Here is a 23,889-nt window from a genome sequence, read left to right on the forward strand (position 1 = left end):
GATATGTGGGGAGAGGCAGCTGCCCCAGGGGAAAAGCAAGGATCAGAGAAGGGAAGGGTGGTGAAGGGAAACACTCCCTCTGTAGCATTGATTCTTCTGATCTAAGTTCGGAAGATGAATGAAGAATGAGTCACATTATTCTCCATTTTTCTCCCTAGCCAAAGTGACATCAGGAATCTTTGGTCGCCAGTGACAGAAAAGCTAATTCAAATTGGCTTAAGCAAAGTAAGGTAATTAATTGGAAATTAATTGGGACATGCAATGACAACGAGGGTATTTAGCTTCAGGTATGGCTTGAACAAGATGTTCAACGAGGATGTCAGGAATTGATAACTCTCCATCTTTCACCTTTGCCTTTGGCTCTGGTGGATTCCTTCTCAGAACACTGTATAGTGGTCTGATGGTGGCAGGAAATTCTGGCTGAACATCCATCCAGGTTCAAGTCTACCTATAAGAGAAACGGTCTTTTCCTAGTCCCTTTTCCTACAAATCGTGAGACTCACTCTGACTGTACCAGTTAGGACATGTTTCTACCCCTGAACTAGTTGCTGACTCTGTGGGAACTGGGTGGGCCACTTGGTTTGACTGAGAGATGGGATGGCTCCCTGTGGAAATTCACTATGACCAGTAAAGGAAGATCAGGTGCTCAGTGGTCACAATGGTGTGGCTCAGGGAGGCCCGTGCTTCTTTAAGAAAAGGAATCTTGAAAAATACGGCTTCAGGGACCCAGAGCAAGGTCAGTAGCCCAGTCACAGTTAGGACCTGCAGAAAAAGAGGCTCTCCTGTACTTGGGTTTGTCAGCTCCTCAGAGACCCTACTCAATGATCTGATCAGGTGGATTTCCCTCTGACTTTCTGTGTGAGAATGGCTGGACCTAGCCTCAGACAATCCATAATCACTAATGACCCTGTTTGGAAGCCGAGTCAGACGCTCACCCGCAGGTTGACAGAGCACCGGGTGAAGCAGTCTTGGGCCTTTGCTGTGTCCCTGCATAGAAATGAGGGCCTGAATCTCAGCAGGTGTCTCTTCTTGGCCAGCCCTGCTAATGATCTAGAAAGCAGGGCTGGGTCCAACGGCAGCCATCGTCATGTGGCTCTGAGGAATGTGGGGGATGTTGGGCTGTCCTGAGTGAGCTGCAGCTGGAATCGAGGAGAGAATACACATCTCTCCACGCATGTGTGGAGTCTCTCCTCCAGCACTGCTTCACATGTTAGAGGGAGGGCTTGCCTTTGAATGATGAACTTGGACAAGGTCTGGAAGGCCCAGGTAGACATGGGAGTCCTAGCCACACTATTCAAGGTTAGGGGACCAGTTGACCAAACAATATAGCATACAGTTCTGTGCCTTTCTGCATCCTCAGTGCATGTCCCCTCTTGGCATAGATCAGAACTCCAAAGGGAAAGAACAAGGCTGGCTCACCTGAAATTCCAACATTTCCAGATCTCTCCCAGCTGCCCTGCTGGGAGATACTAATAGTGTATTTAGCAGAGGAGTTGTTGGGAATAACCTGACCTAGGAATTAAATCCAGACCCCTTGCCATGATCTTCAGGGCGCTCACTGTGTGACATGGCCTCTGCCTCCTGTCCTAACGCATCTCACCACTCTCTCCTTTGCTTGTTAAATGCCAGCTGTTCTGATCTTCCTTCTGTTCCCTGAACCTGCCAAGCCCTTCCCTACCTTTGCACATGCTGCTCCTTCTGCTTGGATGGCTCTCTTCACGCCCGCCCCACTCCTCAGCTTTGCCTGGCTGACAGCTCCTCCTTCAGATTCTTTTGACCAGCTCCAGTGTGGCAGACCGGATGATGGCAAGGGGTGCTCCCCCTACACTCCACCCTTGAATTATTACATCATCTAAGTTCCTTGAAATCATACTATTGATTTTTTTTCTCTTTTGTCTATGTCCTCCCATAAGAATGTAAACTTCATAAAAATGGGGAGCTTCACTTTGGTAGCCTCCTTGCCTAGATGCTCTTCCCTAGAACAATGCCTGGCACATCGTGGGAGTTTGTTATAGTCACTGAATGAACGAAAGGCCACTAATAAATGAGTGTTTCTTCCTGGAGCCAGAGATATGGCAGGTCTGCTCAAATGCATAAAGCACTCGTCTCCCACTGGCAGCCTTACAGACTCAGAATGATGCTCTGAGTTTCATTCCCAAAACAGTGGCCCAGTGTCAGGCAAGGTTTTGGGGACTCGGAAAGGCCTGGGGTCCTGCCCACAAGAATGCCAGTCTGAAGAGCAGGCAAGATGCATGCTTCTCAGCAGCTAGGCAACCACACACAGTCAGGGCTGAGGGGTGGGCTGTAAAAATCAAGGTGCTGGAAATTCAGAAGGGGAGGGATGCATAGGAAGTGGAGCAGTAAGCAGTCTGTGGTGGGTGTGAGACTTGGGGCTTGATGGTCAAGGCTACCGTCTCCACCACTATTAACACCAACTCAACTTGCCTGAGCCCCTCCTAAGTGCCCAAGGCTTTATGTGCGCGCTCTCTCAAAGTATGCATAGCAGCCCTTTAAGGTGGTGACTGTTGTTATCATTCCCATTTTTCAGATTGAGAAACTGAGGCTTAGGTTAAAAAATTCACTTGCGGTAAGAAGCAGATCCCAGGCAGGCTGTCAGCAGAGCCATGTTCCTCCTACATGTCCCCCGTACCTTGTGGATTCTCTTTGCAGAGAACACTTCATACATGATGGCATCATGACCTCACCCATCATAGCATCTCTTTGCTAAGAGAGCACTGAATCAGGAGGTGAGAGACCCCCTGTCCATTCCTGCTGTCCCTCTAAGTCATGTGAAATTTGCAGCCAGTCATCCAGGATTCTGGAGCCTCGGTTTCCTCACCTTGCAAATAAGGAAGTTGGACTTGGCAGTACCAAGTCTTGCTCTCCATCAGCATATTCAGCTGCTCCTCAACAGAGATTCTGATTCAGTGGGGATGGCGTGGAGCCTGGAAATCTGTAGGTACAAAAAAATTCCCCAGGTGAGCTGATGCATAGCTACAGGGTTGGCTACTGAAGACTTGGATTTGTGTTTTCAATCCTGGCTGCACTTTAGACTTACCCAGGGAATTATAAATATCCTGGACCCCATCCCAGACCAACTGAACTGGCATCTTTATGGGGGTCTGGGAGGGGTGGGAGAGCATCCAGCTTGAAAGTCTAAAGATTATTGGGCTCTTAAAATATGGCTAGTGTGATTGAGAAGCCAAATGTCTAATTTTATTTCATACTTTAAAATTCAGTTGAAATAGTTGTACATGGTCCGGTAGGTGCTGTACTGGAAAGCCAGGCTAGAATGAGGTTGAAGGCTTGGTAGCTTTGTGTGACTGGTTCCTGGCTCCACCCCAAATCGTAGCGCTGATCTTTGTAATTATCTTACCTAATACCCATCCTTTCTATTCTAGTCTGAGAGACTGGTACACAGACTCTGAGTGAAGGCTGGTGTTCCTCTCCTGGTCTCGGAATCAAAGAACTTCAGCCACCCTGGACAGCTACCCTAGCTGGGAACCCAACAGTCACCAGAAATTTAGGATTAGATTTCTCATTTGAAGAGAGAGGATGAAGATGATAGTGGATGATGATGAGAACAGACAGTGATGATGATGATGGAGGATGGATGGATGTGGGATAGAGAGACCCTCTAGTGAAACAGACCCAGCCCATATGTATGTGGCAGTGCCAGTCATCTGAATCCTCAGGCTTATCAAGTTTGATACATTTACTTTTCCTCTCATCCTTGGAAACTGAAACAAAATATGTTTCAAAGCTCAGCTGATACACTGCAAAAGCAGCAGAAAGTACACCAGGGCTTACCAAGGCAGAAAGCGGACTCCCAAGGAGTCCCTCTAGATCTTCGCTGGGTCCCCTGCATCATTACATCATTATCCTTTTTTTGGGCGGTGGGGTACCCACCATGGCAGACAGAGGAAAACAGACTCTGGGAATGGGTGCAGGGTTGACAACAGCAGCCCGTTCTCTCTTGGTTCCTGGGGATGACCTTCCTGCTCATTTATTTTCTCAACAAATATTTACTGGGCCCCTGCTGTGTGTCAGACATAGTGCTAGGCTTTGAAGATACTCATTCAAATAACACTCATCCTGCCATTGAGATGAGACAGAGAAAAAACAAATAGATCAGCTCTGGAGTTCATATACTCAGGTCATTCAGTTTCAGTTGGACTGGCTTGGAGCGCAACGGGCATCCGTTTGTTTTTGTGGGGGTTTTTTTGTTGTTGTTCTTTTTTTTTTTTTCAATAACTCTCCAAGTGATTCTCTTGTGCAGCCAGGAATGAAAGCCACTGGTGTGTGCAAAGGAACACTGGATGACATCTTGTAGTGACTGAGCTGTTGTCAGCATGGGGCCACATGGATTTTAGGGAAATTGTTTAACCTCCCTTCCTATGTCTGCGAGAAATGCCATCCATGAGGGTTATAACCACTGGCAACACCTCATCTCTTGGGTCATTAGAATCAAAGGAGTAACGCGTGTGGGTGTCCTTTATTGCCTTGTAAATGGGTAAGTGAAATGAAAGTTGGTTTTAGACTCTATTAAACATCGGGACCTTGATACCCATGGAGTCAGGTCTTACCCCAGGGGAATCAGCAAGCTCTGGAACATTCCTGAACCTCAGTTATGATGGGACTGGAACACAGAGTGGAAAGCAGACACCCAGAATCTCACACCTCCCTGCCTCCCTCGTTCTGTGTTTAAAACAGTTTGTTCTACATCTGAAGAGCGGTGAGCATGGGGTGGGAAATGCTTTTGCTTCAGAACCAAAGTGGGTGTCTGAAATCTGTTCCTCTCCCCCGGCTGCACGCTGCTGAGGAAGCCGGTGCCAGAGGTGGCCAGGATGATCTGTAGAATCCAAAAAGGGCAGGCTGAGTGATGGCAGGAGGAGGTATGTGCAGTATGGACTGCCTCTGCTGTCCAGGTAGGAATCGGGAAGAATGTACAAGGCCTTCAAACAAAGGACCATTTGGCATATCAGATGCCCAGCCTCGGGAGTGTGGCCAGATACCCCCATCACCTCCTACCGGTCCATAAATGCACCTTAGAAAATCCCAAAGCTAAATGGTAGCCTCTTCAGTGCCTCGCTGTGCAATTATGTTTTGCAGATAACTTCTTGCTTTCATCCCTCTGAGGGGTATACACTTCCCTAGTCCACAGTGGTTTTGGAAGTTTAAGTTTCAGAGGCCAATGGAAATGAAAGTGGTGTAGGGTAACTGCATGAGGGCTATAAAGGACATTAGCGATGGTTTCTCTCCAAAGCGTGACTCATCCCTGTCAGGAAAGACAACAGTTCCTTCCCCTCTCCTTGCAACCTCCTTGGGCTCAGAGTGAATGGGCTGCTTTGAGGAGGGGAGGAGGGAATGTGAAACCAGCACATCAGTAGACCTGGAGATACCATTTCTGAAAGGTGAGGATCCCCCTAGGTTTCTGGCATTGTCCATGGAGGCTGGAGAACAGAGGATGGGGAGAGGAGTCCCTAACTGTTGGAGGCAGGCATGGATAGATGAGCCTCTTACCCCTTCCAGTTCACCCCATCCTCACAGCAACCCAGTGGGATGGTGTTCATGATTCCCACTTCATAGGCAACAAATCTCAGACCCAGAAAGGTTGGGTTGTCACCCATGGTCGCCTGGCTAGTTCATGCCGAGGCAGGGCTTGAACTCAGGTCCGACAGACCCCAGAGCCCATGAGATTTCAGTTGTGAAATTTGGCTGGTGTGCATGAAGGCATAGGCTAGAGAGTCTAAACTGAACGTCTAGGGGAGCCAGTGATGACTACAGAGGAGAAGAGTGGCATAGTGAAAGCAGTATTTCAGGACTTTAGATCAGGCAACCATGAACGAGGTGAGTTATTGAGATGCTCGAGTCCTCTTTTGGGTGTGTGGGGTGTGGGTGGAATAAGCCCCTGAAGTGAGACACCAAGAGTCCTGAACCAGGGTAGGTGGGAGAAATAACAGTGACGTACACATGTCGAGCACTTGATACCTGATGGGTACTGCACTGGATGCTTTCACACAGAGGGATCATTTGATCCTTACAACTTGATGAGGAAGTGCTGTCATTGACAGCAGGGCAGTGAGGGGTGAAAAGCTCGGAATTTTGAAGGCAGGCAAACCTGATTCACTACCTGTGTGACCCTGAAAAGGTCATTCTACCTCAGAGTCTGTTTCTTCATTGGTGAAATGGGGATAATACTAGTACCAGTTTAGGAAGATGGTAGGGGATGGAATTAAATGAGATACTACTTAGAAAATGTTAAGCCGCATGACTCTCATAGAGTGAGCACTTCTGGCATGTTACTAACTAGTGTAATTCTCACCATTGCCATACCCATTGCACAGATTTGAAAACTGAGGCTTGGAAAGGTGAAGTGATATTTCCCAAGTCCACACAACTAGGATTGGCACCTGGGCAGAAGGTACACTGTTATCCATTCTGGGGAGAAGAAATTAATGGGGATCAGAACAGGTAACAGGAGACAGTCAGCTTGGGCTAAAGCATTACAAGGAAGGGCAGTGGGACGGTACAAGGCGAGGGATTTGCACACATTCTTTCACAGATGGCATGTGCCAAGGCAGCTCTTGGCTAATGAACAGCTGTCCCTATAATTATCTTTCTCCTTCATGAAGTTTGCAAACAGCTATGCTCTTCTTTCTCTACGTGGAGAGCCAGATAATGCTGTGTTAGCTTACAGCTCTGCTCTGTGCTCATGGACACAGGTCATGGATATAATAATGTCTAACTCATAGTGCATACAGCAGTGGTGTCGGAACGTCCCTAACACCCCCAACTCCCACATCGAGCTCCATATTTGACCTCCACCTCTGCACCAATACCGGTTATCCCAAGAAAGAGTATGTGCGTGTATGGGTGTAGGTTGGCTCAGAGATCCTTTTTATTGGGTTCCAACTGTGCCCTTAGCATATGTCCACCTGAGAACCCTCTCCATTCTTCATGCACTCAGTGCAAGAAGCTCTCATTGCCTTTGGCAGTCATGATGCAGCTCTGGTGACCAGCTTTCTCAGAGACATCTTTGCTCCTTGGGAATTATTTTGTTTCTTTTTAAGTAAGTGTGGAACTTTGCAGTGCCATCCCAAAAGGCACCTGACAATGCATGAGGTCGATGAATATAACTGCCTTGAAACTTCACTTGTGTGCCTTCTTCTGTTGATGGGTTCTTTATATTGTTGCCTTTTAGGGGTATTTAATGAGGTTCTACGGGGAGGTGTTGAGGCTTTTGCACTTCTATAAGCTCCTCCTTATCGATAAAGGACACGCTAAATATATGTTGGGCATTGGATGGAAGAGTGGTTCCTCAGCTTAAGTAGGATGATGATGTTGAAAGTTTTTATTTTTTGGACGTGACATTTGAGAGCCGTGCAAAATACAATCTCAGGTACTGAATTCTCCCCTTTTCGCTTTGTGTTTAAACCAAGGACATTTCTCTAGGCTTTATTCATGCATTCATTCACTTGTGCATTTCCCCAGCCTCCATCTACTGCTGTGTCGTGTGGACAGAGGGGAGAGGGCAGCAAAATCTCTGCCCTTGAGCAATTCACAGTCTTGTTGAGGCATGATTTAAAGTGATTAATCAATCCAAGAATATTGGATTTCTCCAAAAGCTACTGTAGGGAAAAAGATAATTATCCAGTCTTTAAGTCTGTTACCCAATTTAATTGATTTAATTAGGTAAAAATTCATAGAACTGTAATGTTGGAAGGGGCCCAGACGTCATGTATTCCTGTTGTTTTTTTTTTTTTTTGTCTCTGCCTTCAGGCCACACTGCACTCAAATTATCCCCCAAACCCCATGCATTTTAGAAAAGGGAAGTATTTCTAAGAACTATAGCTTTTAGCCCTTTCAGATAAACCTTTCTATTCAGTGAGCATCCACTGGGGAAATTATGCAGACTTGCTGAAGAAGTTGACATGCACAGCTTCAGAATATTGTTCTGAAAGACACGAATGGGATCATCCACTCTTCACACACACACATACACACACGAGATGGAATCCCTATATCTGCCCTGTTGAGGTTGTACTAAATGTGCATGGCGAATACGGAATGCAAAATGAAAGCAATATGAGGACCCCTTGAGAATTCTTTCAGTTCCCAGAAAAAGATAGATCTCAGCATTTATCAAATCCTGTTTTGCTGTAACACAGAGCCACACCTTCTGTTTAGTTGGCATTTTTGCGCCATGCCAGTCGGTCAGTGACGTGGTTTAAGGGTCTACTCATGCAGGTCTTCAGTGATCCTGAGAAGGCTGTGGTGGTGTGTTGGAAGGGGGGCTGGAAGTGGAATCAGAACGTGAGTTCGGATGCTGACTAGCTGTGGGACCATCTCGAGCCTCATTTTCCCCTGCCAACAATATCAGCTTCGTAGGATCATCACAGAGATTTGACAAGTTGAGGGGTGTGAAGGTAGTTTGGAAATGGTACCACTTTGTGCATCACCTGCTTTTTTCTAAATGAAAATTTGTTCTCATGATCAGACCATGACTTGGGGAGATGTTTGGACTTTTGGAGGGCCTTTAACCCAACAGAGCTTACCCTGTCACTTTGCAGTGTGAGAGCATTCAGCGGCTCGCCCCGTTGCTCAGAATAAGGTGTCCCATAGCTCCTGGGGCCATACATGATGGGGTTTCTGCCAAGCTCTTCCATGTTGTCTCATCCCCCTACATCACAGACCATGATGCATTTGTCTCCAGTTCCTGGAACAGTCAAGGCGTATCCTCAGGGCTCCTCTGACTCTAGGGTCCCCCCACTTCCCCTAATCTGTACCTGGATCCCCTTCTGACTCTCTCTTCAACATCCCCTTCTGCCTCTCTCAGCTCCCAGTCCAGAGATGTTGCTCTTCCTCGCATTCCTTCCAGATCTGTGAAAGCAGAGACCACGTCTGTCTGTCTTAACATCATTCCCACAAGCTCTCACACTGTTGCCACACAATTAGGTGTTCAACGAATACTTGTTGGCTGAACAGACAGATGTCCACCTAGCATTTATCATACTCTGTGTGACACAGGAATCTAGAGTTCAAGTGACAGAAATCCTACTCACATTAGCTTAATCAAACATGGGAACTTGTTGGCTTACATAACCAACAGGTCCAGAGTAAATGGCTCCAGTCATGGCTGACTCCACCTGCTCCAAGGATGTCATCAGGAGTCTCCCTCTATCTCCTGAAGTCGTTTTGTTTCTGTCGGCTTCATTTCCCAGTCCTGAGTCTGGGGGCCGGATTGAGTTTGTTCTATTGGAACAATTTGGACCCCAAATGGGGGTGGGCGGTGGTGGGACGAAGTAGAGGAAAATGAAAGGAAGAGATGATGGGCTGAGAAAATAACAGATGTCCCTCACTGTTCCGGGCTGTGGGTTCCAAGTTCAGGGCCCACTCTCATCTCTGCCTTTCCAGGGTCTGTTCCAGAGTCTGGCATATAGTAGGTGCTCAGGAATGTTGGTGAGTGAGCAGATGTGGGGTTTATTTTCCCTCCCGTCTAGGAAGGAGCTTCTTTATGCCTATAAAGACAGATGGCTGTATGTCAGCTGCCCTCTGCCTCATCCTCTGTTTTGCTTTCTTTTTACCTGTTGGCAGGATCCAACGTCCACCTTCTTCCAATTCGGAGCGTCCATCCAGCAGCAAGCCACGGTCATGCTGAAGATCATGCAGGATTACGACTGGCATGTCTTCTCCCTGGTGACCACCATCTTCCCTGGCTACCGGGACTTCATCAGCTTCATCAAGACCACAGTGGACAACAGCTTCGTGGGCTGGGACATGCAGAACGTGATCACACTGGACACGTCCTTCGAGGATGCAAAGACGCAAGTCCAGCTGAAGAAGATCCACTCCTCCGTCATCTTGCTCTACTGTTCCAAAGACGAGGCCGTCCTCATCCTGAGCGAGGCCCGCTCCCTCGGCCTCACCGGGTACGATTTCTTCTGGATTGTCCCCAGCTTGGTCTCAGGAAACACCGAGCTCATCCCCAAAGAGTTTCCATCGGGGCTCATTTCGGTCTCCTACGATGACTGGGACTACAGCCTGGAGGCCAGAGTGAGGGACGGCCTGGGCATCCTGACCACCGCCGCGTCTTCCATGCTGGAGAAGTTCTCCTATATCCCCGAGACCAAGGCCAGCTGCTACGGGCAGGCGGAGAAGCCAGAGGCCCCACCGCACACGCTGCACCAGTAAGAGTGGGCTCTTTGCTTGTCTCCCAAAGTGGGATCAGTTTTGTTGTTTGTTTACATACTAAGAGTACTAACGTAGTCGTTGCTGAAAACGTCCCCTGAAAATAGATCATGTGGTGTGTGTGGCCGTGGGATTTGTTTGTCTGATTCTGTTCTCTCCCCTCTTTCCCTTTTCTCACCTCCTTTTGTTTTTAAGTAACGTGATCCTTGGTTTTCTGCAACTTAATTTTTCTACCCAGCAACATACCTTGGAAACCTGTATTTGAGACCTGTTTGTCTGTCTGTCTATCCATCCATCCATCCTCTAGATATAGCTATGTCTTAAGTATGTATGTGTGTATGTATAGCTATATGTATGTATGTACACATGTATGAATATATGTAGATATAGGTATATGCACATATGAACACATACATGTGAACATGCACAGATATATAGGCACATGTGGATATGCACGTTTGCATTTGTATATAAAAATATATGAATATCTACATGTTTTTGTAACCTACGCATTGCATTCCTCAATAGAAGTATACCATGATTTATGTATCCAGTCTTCATAATAATAGAAATTTACATTGTTTCAGATTTTTTTTCCACATTAGAAACTAAGCTGCAGTGTTAACCATCCTTACCTGTCTCTGTGCATATGTGCGAGTATTTTTCTAGGGTTGATTCTAAGGGGTAGAAATCTGCAGTCAAGGAACATGTGCATGTAAAACTTAAGTATCTACTGCCAGATTGTCCTACAGAGTAACTATACGATGTGTCATTCACACTAGCCGTTTGTGAAATCACCTGACTTCCCACATCCTCACCAACATTGGTACGCTTTGGGAGAAGTGCTCGCCCTGGTACTCCTAGACTGAGTCTGTATCTGAACGTCTTCCCTTCTTACGTCCGAAGTGTTTTTGTAGGTCGTTGGAAATCTTGGCAAACATCACTTTTAAAGCTGCATTGTATTTCATGTCATGGATGTATCATACTTTAGTTAACTACTCCCATCTTGGTGGACATTCAAGTTAAATTTTATGTTTCTGAGAAGTGTCATTTTCTTTGTGGGACATCATTATGGCTCAGCTGTTGAGATTTAGATCAGTCACTCCTACACCCATTTTGCCTGTTTTTGCCTGATGTTCGCCGATTTAATCCACGCTCATTCCTCAGATAATGAGCAGGGTAACACTGTGATTAGGGGACTGGGCTGCGGAGTGAGACTTCCCAGGGTTCAAATCTTGTCTCTTCCACTTTTCACGTGACTCGGACCATCATTTTACCTTTCTGGGCCGCTGTTGTTCATTGCAAAGTGCCGACAATGACACTACTTTCTAGGCGGTGGTTCTCCCTCTTCAACGTGCACCAGAATCACTGGGAGGGCTTGTTAAAGCAAGATGGCTGTGCCCCACGCGCAGAGATGCTGATTTAGCAGCTCTGGAGGGGGCTCCAGGAATACGCAGTTCTAACAGATTCCTGAGTGATGCAGATGTTGCTGGTCTGGGGAACATGCCCTGGGAACCGATGTCCCGGGGGTTGTTATGAGTATTAAATGAGATGATGCATGAAAAGTGCCGCTCAGCCCAGGTACCTTGCACCTGGGAATTATTTAGTGACTGTCAGAGTGAACAGTGAAATTGCTCATCAGAAATTACAGTCAGCAAACCAGGTTAATTTATAATCAACAGAATAGCATGTCACTCTAAAATGTTTCTGGAAGGTTTTAGGACTTTGAGTATGCTACAGTTCAGGGATTATCTCTGATCTGGGGCTAGGGGTGTGTAGGTGTGTGTGAGTGTGTGTGTGTGATGGGGGTGTTTTAAAGATTTTATCTGAAATTGATGTTTACCTGAAAAGTGAAATCTTGAATTAAGAAATCATGGTCCTTTGAGGTTTTCCCTTCACCTCTCCTCTTCCCCTCTTTAATGATCTTGTTTCTACACTGCTTCTTTCAGCACTTGAAATAATTGTCCAGATATCAGGAAGGAACTCAAAAAAATTGGTGCGATGCACAGGAGCGTCTTACAGAGGTAGGGCTGCTGCCAGCCCAGAGATGAGGGCTGAGCTAATGAATTCTCACTTCCCATAATAAGTGCCCTGAAGCTGGAATATTGAGAAATGTATGATTTTAATAGAAACATAACTCAATTGTAGGGCAATTGAAATACAATATATACAAGGAAAAGGAATTTGAGAAGGCTGAATGGCAAGACATTCAGATCTCTTTCCAGTGACCACCCTGAATTCCATTCCTTAAAAAAAAAAAGAACCCTACTGCTGTGAGATGCTGGTGTGCTATCTCCAGGAGTTACACTTTGAATGCAGCAATTTTGTAGATGGTATTTCAGCCCCAGAGAAGTAATGCATTGAGTGTGGTAAGCTGTTATCCACTGCCCGGTGTTTAATGAAACGCCTCTCCATCCGTGGAGTGCTGGTGGTGCCCATAGTGTGTGTGGCTGGATGATGGCACAAACAGTGGGTCCTTGCCACACTGCCCCACTATCACAGCGTTTCTTAAACCCACCCAGGAAAGAATGGGACCTTGCCAGATGAGGCAAATATGAGGAACTGGAGAAAGCCTAAAGAAAGCAGTTTTTAAGAAAAGGATTAAGTATCTTTCCATCCTCCCTCCATCGCTCCTTCCATCCAGTGAACCCTGTGCCAGCCTCTGGAATCATACATGAATTAAGATATAACTTATCTCCTCAAAGAAGGTGCAGTCTGGTGAAGATGGGGGAAATTTGTTTAAAGACAAACTCAGGTAACGAGGACTGTCTTTTAATATAGAAGAAAAAAAAAGAATAGTGCTGAAAAGTACAGAGTCTGTTTAAACATCCACCCCCATACTCACCACAGAGAACAAAGTGAACATGTCATATTTGTTTCAAAATTTTGAAAGAAATAAAATGATCACTGCTACTGTAGAAGTCCCGATTATGCCCCTCCCTTTCTCTCTGTGGAAGGGGAAAACACTATGCTGAATTTGGCTTGTGTGCAAAGCCGAGTGCATGTTTCATACTTTCAATATAGATTTATGTGCAACCTTAGACCCAAAGGGTAGTTCTTTTTAATATACATAAATGGTATCTGACGTGTTAGAATTCCCTTTACCTCAGCCTTATGATTCAAGCGTGATCTATGAGGACACATGCAATTCTAGTGTATTCATCTTAGTTGCTTTTTTGTATTCCATTGTGTGGGTTCCATCTTTTATTTAACCATCCCCCTTTGATGGACATGTAGGTTGTTAACGGTAAAGGATCTTCAGTCTGGGTAGCTGAAGGCAGAGAGTGCGCGCTGTCTTTAACCTAACGTGGACCCATCAGCTTGTTCAAGGCAAGCCCACGACTCCAGAGCTAGGAGTTCTCACTTGGAGCTTTAAAAGTGACATTTTCAGCTAGATAGAGAAGCCTTATTTTGCAAAGAATCCAGTAAACAAACAGTTCTCTTTACTCCCACTATGTAGTAAGGAGGATGCAGAGAGCTTTAGAAGCGGTTCAGATGAAGTCACCCCGGATGGTTTCATGGTGAGTCACTAGGGTTCAGGGATCCCGCTTTGACTGGCTGAGTCTGACGTCTCGGGGTGTCCGTTGGTGGTCCTCATGGACGTTATCTGTAATCTTACACCCGGAACTTGTGGGGTTAGGATACTGTCACAACGGTTTACTGATCGCAGTGCTGGACCATGGACTAGTTGCTGGGTTAATGATCCTACCCATGGACCCATGTCTGTCCTTGTTTCAGAAAAAAAAAAAAGTGGGGAAAAGGGGGAGTGTTCTTTGTGTTTAATATTCCTGGTTTTACAGAAGGCACTTTGAAAAGAGCAGTCAGCGTTTTCCAAAGTTCAAAAATAGCTCAGCCATGTTATGTAACCTCCTCCTTGCTACTGCAAAGTTATTAAACATCTGTTCCTTCGCCAAGCACAGAGCACATCGCTGGCAACTCCTGGAACTGGGAAGGTAAACCATTACCTGTTTCACTGGCACAGAACCTCGGCCGCTCTGCCCAGTTCTGTCCTGAGAGTCTGTCTGGTTCGCTAGTAGATGGGGTCCTCCGGGGGCAGCACGGCATTGCGGTTAAAAGCGTGGGCACTGGAGGCAGGCTGCCTGGTTTAAATCCCTGATCTGAACCCTCCTAGATCTAAGGAGAGTGACTTGGGCAAGACAATTTGATTCCTCCAAGTCTGCTCCCTCAGATGTAACACGGGGATAAGAAAAGTTTTGTCTCTGAGCCTAGAGCCTGATGTATGGGAAGCAGTCTATAAATGGTGACTATTATTGGTAAACCGTGTTTGCACATTCTTGTGTTTCCTCTTCCACTTTGAAGGGGACACATTTTACATTTATTGAGGAAGAGGTCATAGGAGGGAGAAGGTGGATGTTTTTTTATATACCTAAATGCTTTTGCCAAAAGATTACCTTAGAAGGAACGTGGCCAGGGGGAAGAAAGGCATAGAGAAAAGTTCACGGGCTGGGTAACTGCCAACTTGGTTTTGAATCAGCCACATATTTACCAGGCATAACTTGCTAACCACTCTGAACTCAGGTTTTGTTTCTTTTTTCTAAAATGCCTGTGTGTGTGGTGGTAGTGGGGAGAGTCATTTCTCCACAGTGTAGCAGAATTAAATGAAAGCATATAGGTAAAACACTTATCATTGTGTGCGGCATGTAGTAGACATTTCACAAGTAACTGTAAAGTCCTTATTGTCTTCGTCTTGTGATGATCAGCATCATGATCATTATTATCACTGTGATTTATATTTGTCATACTGCAAGCTGTACATAGACAGGGAATTGAGAAGTGTGGAAGGGTAATTCAATCTTGTTTTTTTAACCGATTAAATTACGACTCTGTGTCCCTTGGCTCCCGTTTCAGTTAGGGGAGGAGGCTGTGGAGAAGTCACTGCATTGGAAATAGAACAGAAGCGCTCATGTAAATCTACAGCCCAGAGCAGCGAAAAAAAGAACATCTTCTCTCAGGAGAGTTATGAATTAGTACTGAAGGGAAGTTATTTGGCTTTAATTGATGACACCTGGGTTGACCACTTATGTGTTTTACATTAACTCCTTGATTTATGAAGTCCGGCTCCTGCTTTAAGAAGCAACAACGTTGTAAATTATTACCCTGACAGGAAGGGAAATGGAAAGAAGATATATGTGAGAGTGAGTTTAATTCATATTCAAGTTACCTTGATCCCTTTTTTTCAATCTTCCTTTCTGAAATAAACATAGGAAAAATTCCTGGTTTAATGACCCATTGAGAGACTGAGCTAAACCTGGCTGGCATATTTTTTGTTTGATAATCAGAATTATCACCGTCGGTTTCTTTTTTAAGGCCAATAAAGGAGCCTGCACAGTTAATTCTCTGAGCTTGACCGGAGTTATGACTTCCCTGGGTGAATGTGATAGCTCTTTGCAAATATTTATCTGTGGGATCACCATATGCTCGACAAACATTTCTGGCAGTGACACTGGGCACCCAGGAGACCAAGCCATCCTCTGAGCCTGTGCTGTAAATCTGGTTGGGGCGCTGGACTCGGGAATGGGGGGAGGTGGGGGAGGCTGAGTCTCAAAGAGATACGTAGTGAGAGAATGCAGTGGCGTGTGCCAAACTGAGGACCCAAAGTGTATTCCACGAGCCTCTGTGACTTTGTGGAATGTGATTTTGGATAGTGCATTGTTCAAACCCTCTCATTATCTGGGTCATCCTGGGCCAGTTACTTACCTTCTTTGAGCCTCCATTTCCTTGATTATGTATAAGGACAGTTCCAACCATAGAGGATTATGGTGACACTTAAATGCGTGCAGTATATTTAGCCAAGTATCTAGGATGTAATTGGCCCCTGCAGATGTTAATTCTTCTCCTTCCCTGGGCCAGATGCACAGCTTGACCTGCCTCCTCTTGTGTCCTGATGGACCCCTGAGAGGTGGGCTGGGCTCCCTGGGCGTCCTGCCTGAGAGTGAAGTCAATAGCCTCTCTTCAGCATCATCTCTGTTTGTGGCATCTCTCCTGGAACACAGCCCTTTCTTTTTTGGCTGGAAGTCGAGAGTACCGTATGCCAACCCTGCGATGCAAGTCAATCACTTCCAATTGGCATCCAATGAATAGCTTGACAAATGGTGAAAACCCGATGCTGACAACTTGAAAGGACCAGAAGTCATCTGTGCCTTTACCTTGAGGGAAAGGTGGTTTGGGTTGTTTTGGGGGTCACATACAAAGCATAAATATTGTCCAAATTTGCTTTAGGCCAGATGCAAGTCTTTGGATTTGGGAACCAGCATGCCAACGAAAATGTGTGTTGATCTTTTTCCTCCGAAGTTGAATGTGAGGGGAGTTTTCACTTTGAAACTTGTTAATTTGGTGACATACACTAATGATGTGCTGCAGCTCTCTTCTGTGAAAAGACAAAGCAAAGAAAAGCACCATCTCCATTACTCTGGTGCCTGCTGACAGAGAGTTTGTTGGAGGCAGGGGTTCTTAATGTGTAAGCACAGGGACCCGTTAGGAGACCATGACATAAATCTGCATGAGGTTGTGCATTCAGAGAGAAGTGGGTGGGCTTATGCATATTTTGGGGGTAAAAATGAACAAAACATGATGGATGGATATGAAATGACAGAAGAGACATAGTAACTTTTTTTTCACTTGTACAGATGAGTAGATGGTGGTACATTGTAGAAAACTGAAGAAGAAACAAATTGTGGGAGAGGGAGACAGGAGCAGCATCTGGTTTCAAACGTGTTCAATTGAACACACTTTTGAGACATCCAAGTGGAAATCTCAAGTAGGCAGTCGGAGAGAAGAGTCCAAGTTGAGACTGAAAAATACAACACACGGGTTTGGGGGCTTATTGATGGCAGTTAAAGCCCCAGGATTGAGTGAGATCACCTAGGGGAGAATGGAGAATCGGAAGAGGGAATTCAACCTTGAGAAACTTCAAGCATTAATTGGCAAATAATCCCTGAGGAGAAGGAGAACACTGGAGGGAAAGAGTTGGGCTGTGAATTTTGGCTGCCTTTTCTCCCTTGGAGACTATTCCCAGCCTTGATTTTGTTGTGGAGCCTGGCAGGTGTCTGGACAATGTCTGCTACACGCTACACATCGTGATGGGTATTCTGGACTTTCCAAAGGTCTGCAATCTACGGCCATTGCTAATCTTATCTGGTCTTTAACCTAGAAGAGTTAAATACTCATGCTAGTTGTCTTAATCAATAAATCACTATATGGAAGAAGTGAACTTTATCACATGATGAACTGCCAGGCAAATCATCAGAGCAGTGAATGCTTTGAGTTAAAGGAAACCAGGACCATACATGGCTGGAGGCATGACATAGATGACAAGCCAAGCGTTGGATTTGGAAAGAGGAGGAGGTCATACTCAGGAAAGGGAAAAAAAACCCCAAAACTTCTGCTTTTGTTTTATTCTTGACATGATCTGGAAAACCTCTGCTGTTGCGCAGAACCACAAGGGAAGACATATGGCGCAGTGTGAAGGGCCAGTTCATTTATAACCTGCCTGTTCTTCGCTTTCCTGGAAGGGTGTCTTGTCTGTCTGTGCACCTCCTCCTCATAGGCAGGACAGAAGTCCTCCTCGTCATTCCTTCCAGGTGGGAGCTAGACAGCCAGAATAGGCCTCTCCACCTGTTCTCCGCCTTTGTCCTCTTGCTTCCCTGCTTCCCTCTTCTCTTGCCTCCACGTGGATGCTGCCTGCCTGCAGGTGTGACTGAGCCCCCGTGCAGGCTCCTGGTGCCTCAAAGCCTGGCGTGGATCCCAGAGATGGAGGAGTCACTGTCAGCTTGGTGATGCTAGCTGGGTTCTGCGTGGGCAGGGGAGGCCAGCCACATTTTACACAGGCCCCAAAGTTTGGTGAATGAACTGGCTGATCTGCTGGTGTCTGGTGTCCTCTTGTCCAAATCCCCATAGCCAGGTCCTGAGGGTTTGCTTCATTTGATTAAATCTGATCCAAACACAAGGAATAAACATATACCACTCAGTTTCCTGCACGATGGAGGACAGCTCTCCTGAGACACGTGCTCATTTCCTTTTCCTTTTCATTCCTATTAACAAAAGGAGATTTAAACAGTTTAATTAATACATCATTATGTGTGTGTGCTGGGGAGAAAAGGGAAGCTTCAAGTTTCATAGGTTACATTATGGAAGCACATATATTTTAAAATCAGATGTGGTAGAAATGTGAAAGTACTTTAATGATACAATCTATCATGTAGTAAGTGCCTCCTATGTGCCAGTCACTTTAAATGCATTATCTTTAATCCTTAGGTGTGAATTAGAATGGTGTTTTTGCTGCAGGTAATAATCAACTAAATTCAATTATGTGTTTGAGTTATTTTATTGGAGTTCCGGAGACAGGGTGGACTTCAGGTATAGTATGGTCAAGGTTCTGGTTCTTTTCCTTATGATCTCTTGACCCTGTTTTGGGGGGAGTATAGTCCTTGTTCTCTAACTGCTTCCTTCATGACCTAGGTTTGTTATCAGCAACTCCTTAGATGACTTCTTTGTCCATGCCCATCTGGGGCCACTAATAACTATTTTGAAAGTGCCATATTCTGGCTGGCTTAATTCTGGACTCCTGACCCAGTCACTGAGAAGGCAGATAGGTTAAGTCAAACCAGACCTACTCTTAGAACTGAGATGGCTTAAGCTTCCATTCCCCCAAGCCCGTGGATTCTTATAGGAAACATGAAGTCTCAACAAATATGAGTTCTGTTAAGAATGAGGAAGAGGGAAATGGATGTCAGATAGATTACCAGCAGGTCAGTTGTAAATTATAATAACTCATGTTACAGATGAGGAAAATGGGGACCAGAAATTTACATAACCTGACAAAAGCCACACAGCTAATATAAAATAAAGCTAGAATTCAAATCCAGTTATGTTTGGATCTAAACTCCATTGTACTACTTTAAGGTATCACAAATTAACTTGACGTTGAATTTTTTTTTGACTCCCAGAATGTTCTTACTGCTTTCAAAATTTGAGTAAGTCCAAACATTTAAAACTTGTAAGGTTTCACCAAAAATTATATTTTTAGCTCATCTTGAAAAATATGAAGAGCTGATAATGATAATCCCATATTCCCTATCTAGAGGTCTTAAAAGTTGGGGCTCTAGATATTGGGTCCAAACCCTTCGCTCTTCAGGGAGAACCTGGAATTTGTGAGTTCCCTCCTGATCGTTTGTCACTGTGCCAGGGCTGGGTTTTATGGTGAGAATGTGTCTCAGACTTTCCTATCCATTTTGATGTGAATATTTTCTTGTTCACTTGATGTGTGTGACTCACTCAGCTAGTTTCTGGATTTCTTTCAGAAAGAATTGCTTCATAGATGTAGATTCGGTGTATCCATGGGAGGAAGTGGGTTCAGGTGCTTCCTATGCCTCCATCTTGTACCAGAACCTTCCTCCTACCTGGAGATGGTCTCCTGGACTCGGGAAGTGACCTTTAGATCAAGAAGTGCTGCCAAGTTCACCTTAGTTGCCACCTGGACTACATACTCGTATCATCTCCATGGTCTCTTTAAGCGTTTTATTTTATCATAAGATGTCATATTTATTTTATCATAATCATTATTATTTATACTCTTTGCCAAAATAAGAACTCCATGACCCTTAAGACTGGTAGGTATCAGAAAGACTGATGACAGGAAGTTTTGATATCTCACTTACAGGGATCACTTCTGGGATGAAGTGGTCATTTTACATGGCCCTAGGTCATAAACCTACTTCTCTATTCAGCTTGCAGGTGAGAATTTGAGTTGTTTGTGCCTAACGGCCTGCCCAAAGTCAAGAACTTACTAAAGTAAGCAAGGAGGGTTCCCACATATCAGACTGGATTAATTTGTAGATGTTCCTCTAAAACTGGAAGAAAATATTTTTTCTCATATTGGGTGGGGAAGGTGTCCAGCTTGTCTGCAATATCCTGAAACTTGTCAAATAAACAGCAAATGAAGGAGCCTGATGGAACCCATACTACTTGTTAAGAGTTATTGCTGAAAATGTCAGTTTATCATCTAAACCTCGTAAAGTCTATGGTTTGAATCTGATTTTTCTTCTTTATGGCTCAGATTCATAAAATATATTATTAGTTGTAACAAATTATTTTCAACTGGTTTTACAACATTAAAATTGTAAATCACTTCTCTATGCTTTATTGCTGATGAGGAAAGTGAGGCCTGAAAGACATGGGGTTCACAAATGACAGACTGCTTAGTGGCAAAGGTATGCTGAGCTTAAGTTTTCTTTCTTCCAGACTCAGAGGTGCTGCTCCTCTGAATCAGTTCTCTTTCCCTCTAGGTCCTTTATGATTAATGATAATAATGTGGTGATGGTGATGGTGGTGGTGGTGGTGATGAACCTGACGGTGATGATGGTGATGATGATGATGATGGTGGTGATGGTGGTGATGATAATGATGATGCTGATCGTGATGGTGATGATGGTGATGATGAACTCTAGGGACCTTGTCCATTTTGTCTGTGTACACCAGTACCTGGCATAGTGTAGACACTAAAATATGTGTTAAATGAGTAAATCATTTGATTGCTAACACAGCCCTTGCTCTGATCTGGACAATATGTTAAGGGCTTTTGCATGCATTATCTTATCTTATCTTATTCTTACAACAACTCCATGAAATAGTGGTATTATTATTTCCATTTTTTTCATGATAAAAACAAAATCTCAGAGAGAAGAATGACTTTCCCAGGGTCACTTATTGGTAGAATCAGGATCAAGATTGCCTCTCTGACTTTAGCACCTGATCCACTGATTCTCTGGCCTCTCAGGGAAAGAAGACACCTTAGGTATATTTTCATGAGGCCCTAGGAGTCTTCCAGTGCTGTAAAGTGCATACAAAGATCCTCCCATTGTGGGCTGAGTTATTTTGTTTGTCTTTCTAGTTAATTTATCACAAAAACATGATGCATGGGATTTCATTTTATAAACCACGATACCTTCCTGAAAATGTTAGTAATATCCTCACCATCAATATCAGTAATTGTCATTATCATAGAGATTGATGTTTGGCATTGCCAAGAATAAAGCAAACAGAGAACAAAGGGAGGGAGCTGGTCTTTCCTAGGAGAATTTTTATTAGAATAGTCAAAAGCTCAAGTGCAGAGTCAGCAACTCCCTTTAAATTAGTTCTAAAGTGAGTCCCTTCAGATTTCGTGCATCCCTGAGGAATGCCAATAAATATTAATTGGATGCAAAGAATTGAGCAAAGGGAGTCTCAGTAATTCTGAGTAGGCGGAAGGAAGAAAGTAAAAGGTAGAAAGGAAGAGGGAAGCCAATATGTAATTTTGACACTGGGTGCATGCCAGGTCATAATGGGGTTGTCTGCCTTGATTTTTAAAGTGTTCTATTCACATATATGCAGGAAGGCTAACCCATTGGCAAACATCTTCCACTCAGTATAGGATATGGGGGAGGAGGCTGTCATGAGCGTTTCTAAACCATTTACAGGTCTTGAGTTTAATAAATCTGTGCTTTCAAAACAGAGTGTTTCTTAAATAGGAGCTCTGAACACAGGACTTCAGCTGACTAGGTGAAAACAAAACAAAACAAACAGAATAAAAACAGTCCCCTGGCATCTGTTACCCATGTTCATCTTCTGATTGCCTGGATCTCATTCTTTCATTTGTTCATTCATTCATTCATGAATACATGCGTTTGTTTTCATTCATTTTGCCCTTTTATGTATTCAACACTTAGTATGTGTCTCATATTTACTATGGGTATGAGATACATAGAGTGATGAACAAAACAGACAGAGGCTCCCCACCTAAAACTCCTATTCTGGAGGGGAGACCAAAAATAAATGAAGAAACACATGTCAAGTTGGTATTGGCATCTGATGGGAAGAAAAATAGGGCAGGGTAAGAGGCTAGAGGCAGACCAGGTTCTGTAAGGTCTTAAAGGCCATAGTGAAGGTTTGGGGTTTTGTTTCAGGTGTTATGGGAAGTCATTGGAGAGGTTTAGCAGGGGAAAAAGGTAGATAGACGCAGTGACCCCTGAGCTTGCACAGGCTGTATCTGGAGCCTCATTTGCCTTTTCTTTGCCCTGTGCCATTTCATTCCCTATTAGAAACAAGCTTTGCTTAGTGTGGAGCATAAAGTGCTTTCCCAAATTCCTCCCCCAATATGTAGGCAGTGGTGGTAGTTTCTGTTGGGTCAGTGCAATTAAAAAAAAAAAACAAATCCCATCCATCTCACCATAGCAATTGGTTCAGGAATGGTCATGAGATCCAAGTTGGTCTAGCTGAGAGAACTTCAGGACTGTTTGACATACGACAAGTGTGCAGATGTGAGGCCTGGAATTTCTGCTGCCATTTTTCTACCATAGCAGAAATCAGGTTGAGGATAATGGTGACTCACACATGGGACAGGACTAGAGAAGTATGGTACGGAGAACAAGCCAAGCCATGATCAGATTGTACCTGAAGTCCACCCTATTGCTGATCTTTTCAGATGTTAACTACCAGACTTCCTTAGTGGTTTAAGTGGATTCAAGTTTGGCTTCTGCTAATTTCACAAGAACTTCGATGAATATGTATATTTGGCAGCTAATCTATAGTATTATGCTAAATTGTTGATGTATTACACCCTTTACATTCACATGGTTGCCTTTAATAAAACTGAATTTTACCAACAAGGGGATATTGTAAATAAATTTTTAGAAATATTATTTTACCCAGACAACTATGGGCTCTTTTCTTCCAGACAGAAAATCCCTTGATGGGCATAACTGGTGCTTGATATGTTTCTAGCCTTTGGAGGATTCCATCCTATAAATCCCGTAGACTTTGGAATCAGATTCTAGCTTTTTCTGCCACTTATTAGCTGTGGAACACTGAGCAAGTAAATAAATACATCTAGACCTCATTTTTGTCATCTGTAAAATGGAGATAATGCTGGTTCGCACTCAGAGTGGGAGCTTGTGAGAATTAAATAAGGCATGAAAAGCATTTGGCTCAAGGCCTGGTATATGCTAAGTGACCTATGAATGCTAGTTCTTGTGTAATAATATAATCCTCAGAATGACCAAGAAAGTGGGATAGAAAATGCCACCAAGATGGCAGGATTACTCTGCATATATTAATTGAGTTTCATTATTTTAACTACCTGGGGCTTTTGGAAGAAAAACAGATTTTTAAAAATTTAAAGAGGCAGTCTCATTAACTAAGAGACTGGGGAGGAGATTTTCCCTTAGAGTGAAAACAAGAGGGAGGCAGTGGTGGGGTAGATTATGTTAGCGCTGATGCTGACTTGCTCCTAGACAGTGAATAGACACAGAGAGCCACATAACCATGTCTTTCCAGAGGACTGTGTTTTTCAAACATAAGACGAGATTGAGTACTACATAACAGTGAGATGTTACCGTATCTTATGTAGCCTGAAACTTCAACAATTATAAAATGATCTTTATTTCCAAAGGATAAAATGCAAAAGTTCGGCATCTTAAAACTGATGCAGAAGTGTAAAAGTGCCTGCCATATCCGGTGCTCTAACTGCTTCTCAGGTAGGCGATGGCTTCGTTTTATATATGAGAAAACCGAGGCTCAGTGACCTTTCCAAGGTCATATCATTAATGGGCAAGAGTCACATTTGCATTCATCCATTCATTTGAAGAGTTTATCCAGTGTTCAGTATCCATTCCTGTAGGGGACACACCGATGAGTATAAAAATA

The 23,889-nt window shown here is 44.3% G+C and overlaps 1 protein-coding gene across 5 annotated transcripts in view; it reads left to right on the forward strand.

Annotated features, from left to right (window-relative positions):
- The window catches only part of GRIN2A (glutamate ionotropic receptor NMDA type subunit 2A), a 420,782-nt gene that overhangs the window by 257,591 nt on the left and 139,302 nt on the right, over positions 1 to 23,889 (forward strand). For all 5 annotated transcript variants that reach the window (XR_012061040.1, XM_072942222.1, XM_072942225.1 and 2 more), the window contains one exon: positions 9,598 to 10,190. Coding sequence is in view for 4 of the 5 variants with exons in the window: in XM_072942222.1 (XP_072798323.1) it covers positions 9,598 to 10,190 (593 nt within the window). In the remaining variant the exon portion in view is untranslated. The remainder of the gene's footprint in view (positions 1 to 9,597; positions 10,191 to 23,889) is intronic.

This window comes from Vicugna pacos, chromosome 18 (genome assembly GCF_048564905.1).
Source record: "Vicugna pacos chromosome 18, VicPac4, whole genome shotgun sequence".
NCBI lineage: Eukaryota > Metazoa > Chordata > Mammalia > Artiodactyla > Camelidae > Vicugna > Vicugna pacos.